The 12,964-nt window shown below is 39.4% G+C and overlaps 1 protein-coding gene across 3 annotated transcripts in view; it reads right to left on the bottom strand.

Annotated features, from left to right (window-relative positions):
* Nucleotides 1-2,402: 2,402 nt before the first annotated feature.
* KIAA1549 (KIAA1549 ortholog) overlaps nucleotides 2,403-12,964 on the bottom strand; it is a 123,055-nt gene continuing 112,493 nt past the window's right edge. The window contains exons 16-20 of one of the 3 annotated variants that reach the window (XM_088141121.1): nucleotides 11,703-12,008; nucleotides 11,049-11,101; nucleotides 10,522-10,670; nucleotides 8,630-8,784; nucleotides 2,404-4,986 (exon numbers count right to left, since the gene is read on the bottom strand). In XM_088141121.1, the coding sequence (XP_087997247.1) occupies nucleotides 4,732-4,986; nucleotides 8,630-8,784; nucleotides 10,522-10,670; nucleotides 11,049-11,101; nucleotides 11,703-12,008 (918 nt within the window). In that variant the 3' untranslated portion in view covers nucleotides 2,404-4,731. Of the gene's footprint in view, nucleotides 4,987-8,629; nucleotides 8,785-10,521; nucleotides 10,671-11,048; nucleotides 11,102-11,702; nucleotides 12,009-12,964 lie in introns of all 3 variants that reach the window. The other 2 variants (XM_088141122.1, XM_088141123.1) reach the window with 2 other exon arrangements.

Genomic DNA, 12,964 nt, shown 5'->3' with positions numbered 1-12,964 from the left:
AAACTTGTAGCTTTCCAGCCTTTATTTTCTTATTTTCTCTTTCTGAGTCTGAACCAGGGATGATGTAACCTAGTCAAAACTTGCTGGGAAACAGAATGTTTTCAGTTTGGAGGAGACCTGTATAGCCAACACTGAAACCAGGTGCTTGCAAAACAACCAAATTGTATTTTTGTTCTCCTTTTCCTCCTTTCTCAATGGTTGTACTGTGAGCACTGTTTAATAACCTTGGCTCTTTCCACTTTGTTATGAAAGCGTGGGTTTTTTTTATTTGGGATTTTTGTTCCTGTAAGCCGCCAGGTCACAGGGAGTGAGTTGGGTGGCCATGTAAATTGTATCAATCAATCAATCAATCAATCAATCAATCAATCAATCCATGAAATAGTCCTGAAAAGCCAGGAAGGATGTCCAAAGTGTTTTAAGAGAACAAATGTAATAAAGAATGGGTATATATCTAAGGAGCAAGCACTCTTTTTTTTCTCAGAGACTGTGTGGTAGCTCCTGGTTGTTATCTGACCAACGCGTCGGCCTGTGCAGCCAGCCATGGGTAGCATTCTGAAGGCTTGTGTATCACCTGTAGAACTTCTCAAAAGTTGTTGCCCCATTTTAATGTTTAACATAACAGAAGGGGGGAACATTTTCAACACATTGTAGGTAAGCATATTAAGTCTACAGTACCCACTTTAGCAGAGGTGTCCGCAGGGAGGATCAAAAAGGCCAAGGTAATGGCTGCGCTCATGGGATCAGAGGCCTGCCCTTTTTCACATTCGTTGTGCATGAGATACCTTCCTCTACTTTCCCTTTGCTGTCTTGAGGAAGGAACAGGAAGGGTTAAGCAGTCCCTTGTCTTTCTGTTCAAACACACTCTGGTTGCCTTGAATTTTAAAACTGATATTTTCAAGGTAACAAATGAGAAATAGAAGAGAGGGAATTTGAGAAACAAATGTAAGGAAGACAGATTTTCTTAGGCTTCTGTATGTGTCAGTAACCAATTCAAAAAGTATGAATTTGCTAAACTCTTTTTGTTGAAATGAGGGAAGGTATGATACTCCAGTGGGAAATCAGCAGTGTGATACACTCGTCTACCCCAGTAAATTACACTTTTTCTCTAATTATGGGTTTCTGGTTGAAACCTGGCTTTTGCATTTCAGTGCACCATTTCATATTGTTTTAAAAACATGATTCAGATCTTCAGTGTTTTTATACATGCAGAGTTTGTCCACACTCACATAGGATTATGGGCACTGTCATTAATCAAGGTTAGATAAGGTATCCCTCAGGTTTAGCTCAAATCCTGGTGACTTTATGAATATGGCAATGTAGTTTTCTTGGCAGCATTTTGGAAGTACTTGCTGACTGCTTTCTTCCCAAGGTTTGTTTTTGTTTTTTCACTTCTTAGTCTTTCAATTTCCTAGTGGTCTCCCATCCAAGCATCAACCAATTCTAACTTTGTTTAGCTTTCTGAAATTAGCCAAGGTTAGCTAGGTGCTGCCACCTACTGTACACCATTGTAACTGATAGCTCTCTCTAAACAACTAGGATAGTTCCAATGTGTGCAAATAACCAGCTTTTCTTATTAACAGGGAAAAAACAAAAAACAAAACTCCAGTGCTCACTTTTGATAAGAGAAGGATAGACTCTAAATATTGCTCTCAAATAGGAAATACAGAGATCTATCAATGCCAAACAGCTTGGCATAAAAACAAGCTCCAAAAGAAAGAAAATTAGGAATTTTATAAATTCAGAAAAACTGGTCTTTGTAATGTTTGATCTTAATGAATTTTACAGGTAGTCCTCACTGAACAACCACTCATTCAATGACCATTTTAAGTTACGATGGCGCTGAATGAGGGGGACTTATGATGGGTCCTCATAGCTGCAGCTGCTGCAGCGTCCCTGTGGTCACATAATCACAATTCAGGTGCTTGGCAAATGGCTCTCAATTATGACACTGCAATGTCCAGTGGTCACATGATCTCCATTTGCGACCTTCACTGCTGGCTTCCAATAAGCAAAATCAGTGGGGAAGCTGGCAGGTCATAAATGGCAATCATGACTGTAGGACGCTGCAACCCTGTGGGATTTGCTTAACGATGGCAACTGGGACTTCGGGAAGTTGGTGCAGTCATGTGACATGACTGAGTTGCTATGACAGAGCTGCTGGTCCTAATTACCATCATTAACCAAGGACTACCTGTAGCACCACTGAGGTTTATGGGAAGTTAGTCCTGACTAACTTAAATCCTAGTGATAACAATAGCAATTCTAATTCTTCAGTGTTTGGAACACATTCTTGGATGAAGGTCAAAATGCATAATACAGATACAGATTCAAGGATCAAGTAGGAAAGTGTAACACCATCAAACCATTCATTAGTACCCACAGGAATATAAATGCACTGATGTCACACATCTGTTCAGATAGCAGTTTTCAATTGTCTTTATGCCACTGCTTTAGCTTTAATTTAGTCTAAGTTAAGAACAGAACAAAAAAATACACTCCAACAAATAAAATAATTTAGTTAGAATTTTCACTCATATTACGCGGGTTATAATTAAAGCAATGTCCATATGACAGTAAATTACATCTCACAACGAACAGTAAAATTAAAATCCTGTAAGAACTAGTGCCTGGATGGTCTGTACCATCATATCAGTAGGAACACGTACAAATGCAGAGATTGCCTCTAATGATGAAACTAAGCTTTTGTTATTCTAAAATGGAACTTCATCATTTTAAGTTTGTTAGTTTCAATTCTATTAAGATCCAAATGCAGAGTGTGGTTTATGATGAACTACTGCTGGTGACATGATACCACTCAGGCTGGCTTTCTGTTCAGCTCATCTCAGACCATTAAGCCTCCCTATTTTATCCTTGTTCAAAAAGTAGATAGCATTTCTGCATTTATAACATTGGCAGATTAACAAAAAGCTTAGTCATTCAACCCATAGTCTCAATCTCAGACCCCAGAAGAATTTTCACAAGTGATCTCAAGAGTGCCTTCAGGAGCAGTTACAAGGGACACATTCAGATGTGCACTGAGGTTTTCAAAGTGTATATCTAAGAACACGGTATGCTGAAAATGTTGCAACTTTTTAAAGAAAAAAGAAATGCACGAACTCAGAAGACCATTTGTGCGGTGCCAGGTAAACTGCATGTGCCTTTTCAGCAGTTTCAGATTTGTTAGCATGCATTTTGTTTCTTTCTCAGCATGAATGCCATTCCTTCTATCTAAGCTGGTACACTATGCCCTAGGCATTCACTGTAAAATTCAAGTGAGGATGCAACTGGAAAGTGAGGTTGATATTCACATCTGGTATTTTCTATCTAATTTGTTCACTATGACAAACCATCTTGAACTGTTACACCTTTCATGAAAGTGAAGCATCTATTCAAGCAAACTTCTTGGGATATGAGGGTCTATACTGATCTAACAGGAGTTAAACTTTGCCATTTTTTAAAAGAAATCATGGGAAGTAAATATGAGAAAATGCTTCAGTATGAAATGTTCAACATTTTGATACAGAAAAGAGCATAGCTCTTGGACTTGGCTTAGCCTAAGCCCATAGAGTCCTCCCTTGAAGTGACTACTGAGGTCATGCTTCCTTCTCTGGGCAGAGATCAGAACAATTAAATCATTGATCATGATAGATTACAACCTTTCAGATTAGAAGTGCCCATTTCCAAAGGAAGGGAGAAGACAAAAAACTGGAGCCAGCCACATATGTTTGCTAAAAGTTATCAATGATAGATTTCCCACATGGATTTTGGGAGCACACAGGAAAATAATTCATGTACAGTAATGTCATCACCATGCACATATAATGTTCTCTGTGTCACTTGTGAAATTGCCCTGGATGCATCTTTCCACTTATTGATCCATCTGCTACTTGTCCATCAATAACTTACTAGTGCCAAGTACAGTTTCTAAAAAGAGGATTAATTAGTTTCCCCAGCCTGAATAAGTATAAATGATTATTTCCTATGTTTGTGTCTTCATACTCCTCTTTCTTTTTTTAAAGGCCATCATTTTAAATTTGCAAACACCAGGATCAAGGGACACTTTGAAGCTTCAGCACCAGAAGAACGACAAGGAAGAGTTCAGAGACTGGCTCCACTTGGAAGCACAGAGCAGTATTTAGCAATGATTATTCTCTTGGTTTAGCAAGTTGCCCAAGTCTTTTCTTCAAGAAGTCTCACAATGGTCTAATTAAAGTAATTGTTTGCACAAGAACAACACTACTTGCATTGTATGGGAAGAGAAACACATCAGAAGTATACACCCCCCCATCCCCATCTGTAGCAGAAGATTTCCGCTCAGGAACCACCACCAATCTGATGCTGCCTTTCTTCCTTAATCAAGGACTGGCATATTCGAATGACTGTCATTTTAGGGGATAGCACGGCCTTATTTCCAGCATGTGGATTCCAGATCAGAATTATGAAGGAACACTCCTAGCCAAAGTACAATTACAATGCCAAAAATGCTTAAAAGTAGGAAGTTTAAAAGACGGTTGTGTGTCAACGTTTGCTTCCCAACTTTCCCTATCATTTGCAGAAATCTTTCTTGTGCTGCTGCTGCTGCTGGAGAGTTCTTTTCTCTTGCTTCATAAATCTCTGGTATTGTACATGTTTACTCCTCTGATAGAAGAACAGCAGGCTCTTGCTGATTTTCCTGCAAGTCGAGCTTCCACAGGAAGCAGATAATTGGCTGATTTGCAAGGACAGAACAAATCAGCTGTGGAAGTTCTGCACAATGGTCTGTTTCTGAGAGAGCCGGAGAAGCTCCTCTCGGATTGCTTTGATGAGGGAGGCAGAAGAATGTCCTGTTTGGAGGTCCTCAGGGGAGCTGGTATTGTAGCAAAGACCTGGACCTTGCTGGTTGCTGGCTGGCAGATGAACAGGTGGAGCTGAAGGCTGTCGAGCTGAATTCCGCGGCATCTGGAATACTGGTGAGGAGCAATATTCGTGATGTCCAGGCATATGTGTCTAGGGAAAGGCACAGAGCATTATTCCAGGATCATCTTAAAGACAAAAAGGTATAGAAGGAGAAAAAACAGAAAAAGATGCAGGGACAGAGAAAGCAGAAAGTCTTCCTTTGATTTGAAATACAAAACTGGGAGAGTGAACTGTTTTAGAGGAACATTTGATCATTGCTGGCCTCCTTCCAGAACTCCTCAAATGTTTTTGCCAAAGGGATAGCTCTATTGCCACAAAAACAATGTTACATGGCATACATTTTCATGGATTAGAATAAGTTTAATTAAATGAATAAAGGATTATAGGTAGTCCTCATTTAGTGACTGCCTTGCACAGCAACCATTCGCAGTTACACTGGTGATGAAAAAGTAACTTTGCAACCAATCCTCACATTTATGACCTTCGCAGGTCTTAAAGCAAAGGAAAGCTGAAGTAAGATCACAAACACAGTTGTGGTTTTACTTAGCGACTACTTAACTACCAAGTCACTGGTCCCAATTGTGGTCACTAAATGAGGACTACCTATATCCTGAATTGTCAGGTAGACACGTTGCACTTATTTTGCATACATGTAAAGCTCAAATGGAAATGTCACAGACTGTTTTTTTTTTTTTAAAAAAAAAGTCCAGCTTGTCTGATCTCATTGCTTTACATTTCTTCCTTTTATACTCATGTAGATGTATACTCATCAGCTTAAGAAAAGAGTTCATGAATCCGATGAAACGGATCCTAGTCTGCAAAAGCTTATGCTACAATAGCTTTATTAGTCTTTAAAGTGTCATAGTGCACAGTGGCTTCCAAGATTAATAGCAGTGCTGAAACAAGCACCACTTATTTTTATTAGCCATCTAATACATATTCTGTATTCATATGCATTTATGACTAAAAGAAAAACAAGATCAAATACATACTTATTCAAACTAAACGCATTTTATAACATTGTTGACTATAGCAACTTTGTTCAACCTGATGCCTTTTAGATGTATTTGGTTTTAACTCCCATAATCCTCAGCTCATGGAAGTTGATCTAACATATCTGGAGGACAATTGGTTGAGAATCCTGGTCTACAGGCACATTACATGTTTTAGGGTCAGTACCAATAAAACAAAGCTGCAGGTGTTTTCAAAGAGGAGACTTACTCCTTGGAATCTATAGTTCCACTGAAATAGTGAAACTTGAACTGAATAAGTAAAGCAGAAGAAAGAAAGAAAGAAAGAAAGAAAGAAAGAAAGAAAGAAAGAAAGAAAGAAAGAAAGAAAGAAAGAAAGAAAGAAAGAAAGAAAGAAAGAAAGAAAACTAGCTTGCAAAGCAACATTGAGGCCACAATATTAACAATGGCAATGACATGCAGAAGAAACAGAGACTCTACTAAGTGCTGCGAGAGAGGAAAACAAGCACCCAAGAGTTTACTCCAGTGGGAATCTGCAGGTGAGGGAGGAATTCAAAGCTATGTTTCAGAGCACTGTTATAAATATATCAAGGCTGGCCAGAGGCAGAGGCAGTGGCTGAAGCCAGCCAGTTCTTAGTGCTTCAGCTGTCCGCTGTGTTGAAGGATAGAGCTCCGTGGGCTACAGGGGCTGCTTTCATCTCCTAAATTGTCCTGACTCCCCTCAGATGAAATGGGGGGGGTGGTGATACCCCCATCACCAATACTGTAGTACAATTCAACTAACAGTCAGGTCAGCTTCTGTGCACAGAAAGGGGGAAATGACTCCATCTTGTTCACTGACAGGCTGCCAAGTATCTTGGCCCTGATTCAGACCCGGCTCTGTCAGAAGCTAGGGGATATGAACTGAAAACACTACACTATATTAGTCAAAGGAGGAAGCTGCTGAAATAACCACAGAGAAAAAAAGAACTTTCCTGGTTCAGAAAGGAATGTAACAAGAGAAGGCCAAATGGATTTTACTGATTAATCCAAAGATTCAGTACTAGCTAATTTCTTTCATTCTAGACCAACTGGCAGAAGACCTTGGACCCTGCCATTACATTGTCAGCACACCAGGTTTTGGTCTGTCTCCTACCTAGGATCTCTTATCTCCTCATCATCTGTCAAGGCACATGCCTCACAAATCAACAAATTGATTTGCCAATCAATCCAGAAGATTTTTATTTTAGAGCTATATGGCATAGCAGCATACAGCATGTATTAAGGTGATGGACCAGAGGTTGCTTCCATGACTGCTGAAAATTCAAGACCCATTTTACGTCTTTGCTATAGTCAGTTTTCTGCCCGTACAAACTATGTTAAACAAAGCTGTACATTTTTATATGCAGCAGGGCCTTGCAAATCCCCTTCCTACCCCTTCTTTGTATGACGGCATCATACAAGGTTGCACTAGATCAGTTAAATTCATATTTCTGCAGTGGTACATGGTACAAAATTGGCTAGAAGCTGAACTTCAAAACAGCAAAATTGGAACCAATTGTTCTTCCTTACATTATATCTCACTGACTGTCAGCAATACTGAGAATTTAAACTCTTCCTTTTGAAAATCAGGCCTAAGTTTTGTATTTTTATTTGAGTCTTGCTATTTCTTATTTCTTTAGTAAATCAAAAGATAGAATTTGATACAGAGATGGGATGGAAGGAACAAGAATACCATTGTTGCTGACAATAACATATTTCAGACAGAATTACCTTCCTTTAGTGAGGGAAGAACAGACAATGAGATGTATAAAATCAGTAGTTTACTATGGCAAATTCTGAGAGGAATTTATGGCATAGAGAAACAATAGTTTTGCCCTTTTTCGAGGATGGTGGTGTGATAGAGATTTCGCTGTTCACAGTGTGATTAATCCTAATATTATCTCTGAATCAAGTAACCTTTGACAGAACTTCAAAAATATATAAAACCTATTTGACCAGATAAGACAGCGGCGAAACAGAAAGGAGTACAAACACTATAGCAACAGTGCCTCCATCAAATCACCTTCAATGTGTTTGGAAACTATTGTCTGTACACCAGAGCATAGTCTACTATGGGATGGAGGTGAGTAATAGTCTTGATGCAGGAGAGAGCAAGAGAAAAAGCAAGCATGTCAGGAACATGAATGAGAGATATCTTTACCATACAGGGAGGGAGGAAGAAGAACTTGCAATAATTCAAGCATGCATGTCAATTAGAAAGCCATGCTCTAAAAACAGGATTTTACCCCAATGAAATTAGCTTGCCAAACTAAAGCATCATAGAAGAACACAACCAGACATGGCTTTTATTTTGTAATACTAAAGACCTCTTCTGTCTCATGCTTCTATCATTCTTTCCAATGATAGAAATTCACAGTATTCTACCACACCAACCAGGTAATGTGGACCTTTTTTTCAGATGGGTGGGAGGTCTGATGGAGTCAGTTCAGAGGAGCAATCCCCACTGACACCATAAAGGAGGAATGGGGAACCTGAGGCTCTCTAGATGCCGCAGTGCTGGCTGGCGCTGATACGAACGGATAGCAAGTTTCCCTAACCTGGCGTACAGGATGAGAGCTAAGCATGAGGAAGAGAAGGACAAAAAAGCAGAAACTCAAGGGCTGAAATATGAAAGAGACAAAAGCAGCAGCTAAAAATCAGAGAAGCAACTAAAAAAAAATTGAATTAAGGAAACACAAGACTGCTTCAGAAACTATTCAAACACGAAGCACAGTACTCACTGCTTCTCTCCTAGCAAATTCATCCTCTCCACGGTATGGGGGCCACCCTTGTTCCCCTGGCTGGCCATGCCCTGCTCTGCCTGAGGGGATCTCCATTGGTTGACCTCCGATCCTGCTAGCAATTCCCACCTGAGTGAGGTGCTGTATCTGAGAACCTTAAAAGCAAATATTGTTTTGTTTTCATCTTACCATGCAGCATCAGAAGTGGGAGGGGCAAACAATCTGAGAAACAGGGGCCAAGGAGATAAGACATAATCAAAGAAATGGGGCCCAGGGAAAAAAAGAGATAAAGTCCAGACTTTGTTCAATTAACTTTTTTAGAAAGACTGACAAATCAGGATCAACAAAAGGATCTGCTTGCATGCAATTTTTTCAGTGGCATTCTTTTCCAAATGGAGGGTATTGTCCATGTGATTTTTCAAAAAAAAGGATTATGCTGAAAGCGAACATGGTAGAGCAGAGAAGAGGGGAAAAGAAAGGGTCAGGAAGACAACACTTCTGACCTATCAATATTTAGTTTTCATTAATGTGCAGTTTAAGAGAATATATTTCATGCTAGTGATTTGCCCTCAATAAAAGAAAATATTTGCTTAATTTAGGATACTCAGCTGCACAGTAAAAGCAGAATCCAGCTTTTGAAGAACAGCTTTCACATCTGTTGTTTTATATGAATGGAGGTGCGTATAAAGCACCCATTTTACCCTTTAAACCCCACCCAAATGAGGAAAAAAAATAACCAATTAATTTTGTGAGGAGTGCTATTACAGATTTAAATCTCTGCAAGGGTTCACTTTTTAAAACCACCCCAAATCTCCAAAAAAATCCCCCAAACCCTAAACTAAAATGTTCAGCTTTGCTTATTTGAAGGAGCTCTGAGGGATGAAAATGGACTGTCTGTGAGTGGCCAGCTCTGGTAGAAGAGATTACTGTAAATCTCTTAGCTGCTTTTATTGACTCTCTCCTGGAATACTGACCTGATCCAGACCGATCAGTATCTTAGAGAAGTCCTCTGACTTGTTTCTAATGCTAATTTTATACAAACGGTACCCAACGATATTGGTTAGATAATGCACAGACGTGTTGCCCCGTTTATCTTTTAAAACATACACAGATCATGACTTGGGAAGGGTTGGAGCCATGGTTTTGTATATTCTAAAGCAATGTTTCCTAACCTTAGCAACTTTAAGATGTACGGACTCAAATTCCTGGAATTCCCCAGCCAGCACACTAAGGTTGAGAAACACTGTTCTGAAGAAAAAATCGTAACACAATCTGGAAGGGTGCACAAGCTAACTCTATCCCCAAGTGCATTATAGGTCTTCCTGGTATTTGGCAAGGAAATGTCATAATTCTTACCAAGGAAGAGCAAAATTCTGACATACCCTTTGCCCCCAGCCAATAGTTGCATTTTTTTGTACCTTCTACAGTTGTCTTCATACACAGAACTGCTGTAAGAAGCCTCTTGTGGGATATGGATGAAGGATAATCTCTAATGTTTGGAATTATGTTATGAACCCTTGCATCTTTCATTCTTTTCTCTCCAATATCATTATAATATGCAAACAAGCTACAGAACTATACATCACTGGAACTGCACTGCTGAGTTAGATAAAAAAAAGTAGATCCATCCCACAGATAGGGATGGGTTTCACAGAGGCTTAGTGGAATTGTTTTCTACTAAAGCTCAGCTGGGAGTGCAAAATATGTGTATTTGACTATCCAGATCCTCCCCGGGTCCAGAGAGGTTACTTGAGCTAAGATGAGAAGGGGATTAATCCTGCCTTTTTTTTATATTCTAAGATGAGGGTCTAACTTAGCCATCAGAGTTATGGCTAATTTGTAGCAGACAAGACTATTTGTAATACAGATTTCTGTATTTCAGAAATCATTACCTGCAGTGCTTCCAACTGGCCGTGGCCGTGCCACTGATGGCATTTCCTCGGGATAGATACCTCGAGTGGAATACTGGACATCAGATGGCTGTGGGTCGGGGTGTATTAATTCAACAGGTGGAAGAAACCCTGGTCCTAAGTTTTGCCTGCTAGCAGAAAAACAATGAGACACATTCATCCATCCATCTATTCAATCATAAATAAGTCTTTTGTATTGCTTCAGTCCTACTGATTCTAAGTAGTTATCTATCCATGCATTTACAAGATGCATTTCTGTATATATGCCTCAGTTCACTGGCTATCATCATAGGGAAAGGCAGGGAAATGAATAGCCCAAGAGCATCAGAGCACATGCTAACAAGATACTAGTAGGATGAGAAGGGACCAACTGATGTCAGTGGCCTTCTCTGTCTTGCAACATCTACCAAGCTTGCAATTTGGTTCAAAATAAGGAAGAGGTATTTACCATTCTTAGAAAAAGTAAGAATTCTTCTGCAAATACACAAATCAAATAATCAGCAAAGTACCTCTGCAACAGGCCTGGCGCTGAGGGTGGAGTCATCCCAAATTCCATGTATCTCTGAAAAAAGACCATATCTCAGGAAAAAAAAAAGACCCATGACTGTACCTTCTAAAAAATCAGGGTATAGTAAAATAGAACTCAGAAGGAAAAGTTAAGAGAGTAAAATCTTTCCAAATATTGAATACTTTAAGTTAGGAAAAAAAATTATCAAATCAAAAAATTTATCAGCACAATCATATATAAATAAAATATAAGAGAATAATAGATTTTTAAAAAAGGATTTTGGTAAGCATACCATCAAAAGTTTAAATACCAACAATTAAACCATATATACAGATGCCCTTGAACTCAATTCCTGATGTCCATGAGGACATAATCATTCAATTTTCTGGTAACAGTAAAGAAGTGGTATTGCATCTTTTTTTAACTTTCCTGTATAACTTACAGCCTGGGAATTTCCTGGAGGTCTTCCATCCAAGTACTAATGAGACCCAACCTTACTTAACTTCCAAGCTCTGACACAATTGGACAGATGCTGAGAAGCAGAAAATGTAGGATACTTTTAAGAAGAAGAAGGGAAAAAAAATTCTTAAGGACAGAAGGAACTATCCTTTTTCATAAGTGAGCTCTTCAGATGAGCATCAGTGAGACTACTAACTGTGTGAGCCTGGCTGTAGGGTGATCCCCACTGACTACTGGGGGTATCTCTTGGTGCCCGAACAGGAGTGTTTGTTGACTGTCCTCCTGACCCTCCAGGATGGGCGATGGCAACAGAACTAGATGCTTGACTACTAGGAGCCACCAGGGCAAAGGCATCGTCCAGGAGAGAATGCATTGTTTGCCGGGCCTCTTCAATAGATGGCTGAGGAGGGACATATTGGATAGCGTGGGAAGGCAGGCCTGAGTATTTTCCCAATTCAGATGAAGAAGGTGTCTGGGGATCTGCAGGAAGGTCAGGATCAGACTGAAAAGGAACAGAAAGACGGGAGGATAAGAACAAAGACATTATCTAAATATTATTTGGGTGTGATATTATTTGTCATAATGACATCTATGTGTGACATTGTGCAAACTTTACTGTGCATATTATGAGTAACATTAGCAATATCTCCTTCTCCAGTATTGGTAGATGATGACATGCCACATATTCTCTATATACTCTTCTGTCAATGGGAAAGTGTATGCTAGCCATAACCTCTGTCTCAACTACTCCCAGATAGCATTTTTACATTTTGCACATTAAACAAGACAGTATTAATAATATTTGCAGATAACTGAAATGCATGAATTCCATGTAGCATGAAAATCAAAGTAAGAGTACTTCTAGTACAATCAGGCTGAAGCTTTCTTCACTGAACAACTAGCCAGCCATTCCTCCTAGCCTTCCCATGCAGTTTGTGGAAAAGTAATGGTGACATAGTGGTCCCAGGCTGCAAATATACATGGCCAGAACTGCTTTGGGTTTGTGAACTTCTTAGATATGGGAGGAAGGTAAAGGAAGGCTACAGCAAAGCGTTTAACGAAGTTGCCCATGACATTCTGATTAGCAAGCTGGTTGCATATGGGCTGAATGGCACAGAAATGGTCTGAAAATCTCATAGAATACCCATCTATGGTTCCTCACCAACCTGAAGGGAAGTACCCAGTGAGGTGTTACAGTGGTACAGTCATTTTTAGTAATGATTTGGATAACAAGGTAGGGCAATACTTATTAAATTTGCAGTTGATTCAAAAATATCCTAATACCCAAGAGCACCAAAACAAAATTCAAAACATAGGTTAGAGAAATTGCTAAGAATAATGGAAAAGATGCAAAGTGATATACTTGGGAATCAGAATCAGAAATCAATACTGAGTGCAGGATATCTGATTTATAAATTGTACTTGTGAAAAAGAACCAGAAAAAAAAGTCAGTTGTAA

This window comes from Python bivittatus, unplaced genomic scaffold (genome assembly GCF_059951505.1).
Source record: "Python bivittatus isolate LINGU-HERP-01145 unplaced genomic scaffold, Pbiv_v1 ctg000330_np1212, whole genome shotgun sequence".
Lineage (NCBI taxonomy): Eukaryota > Metazoa > Chordata > Lepidosauria > Squamata > Pythonidae > Python > Python bivittatus.
This window is presented reverse-complemented; position numbering and strand designations above follow the sequence as displayed.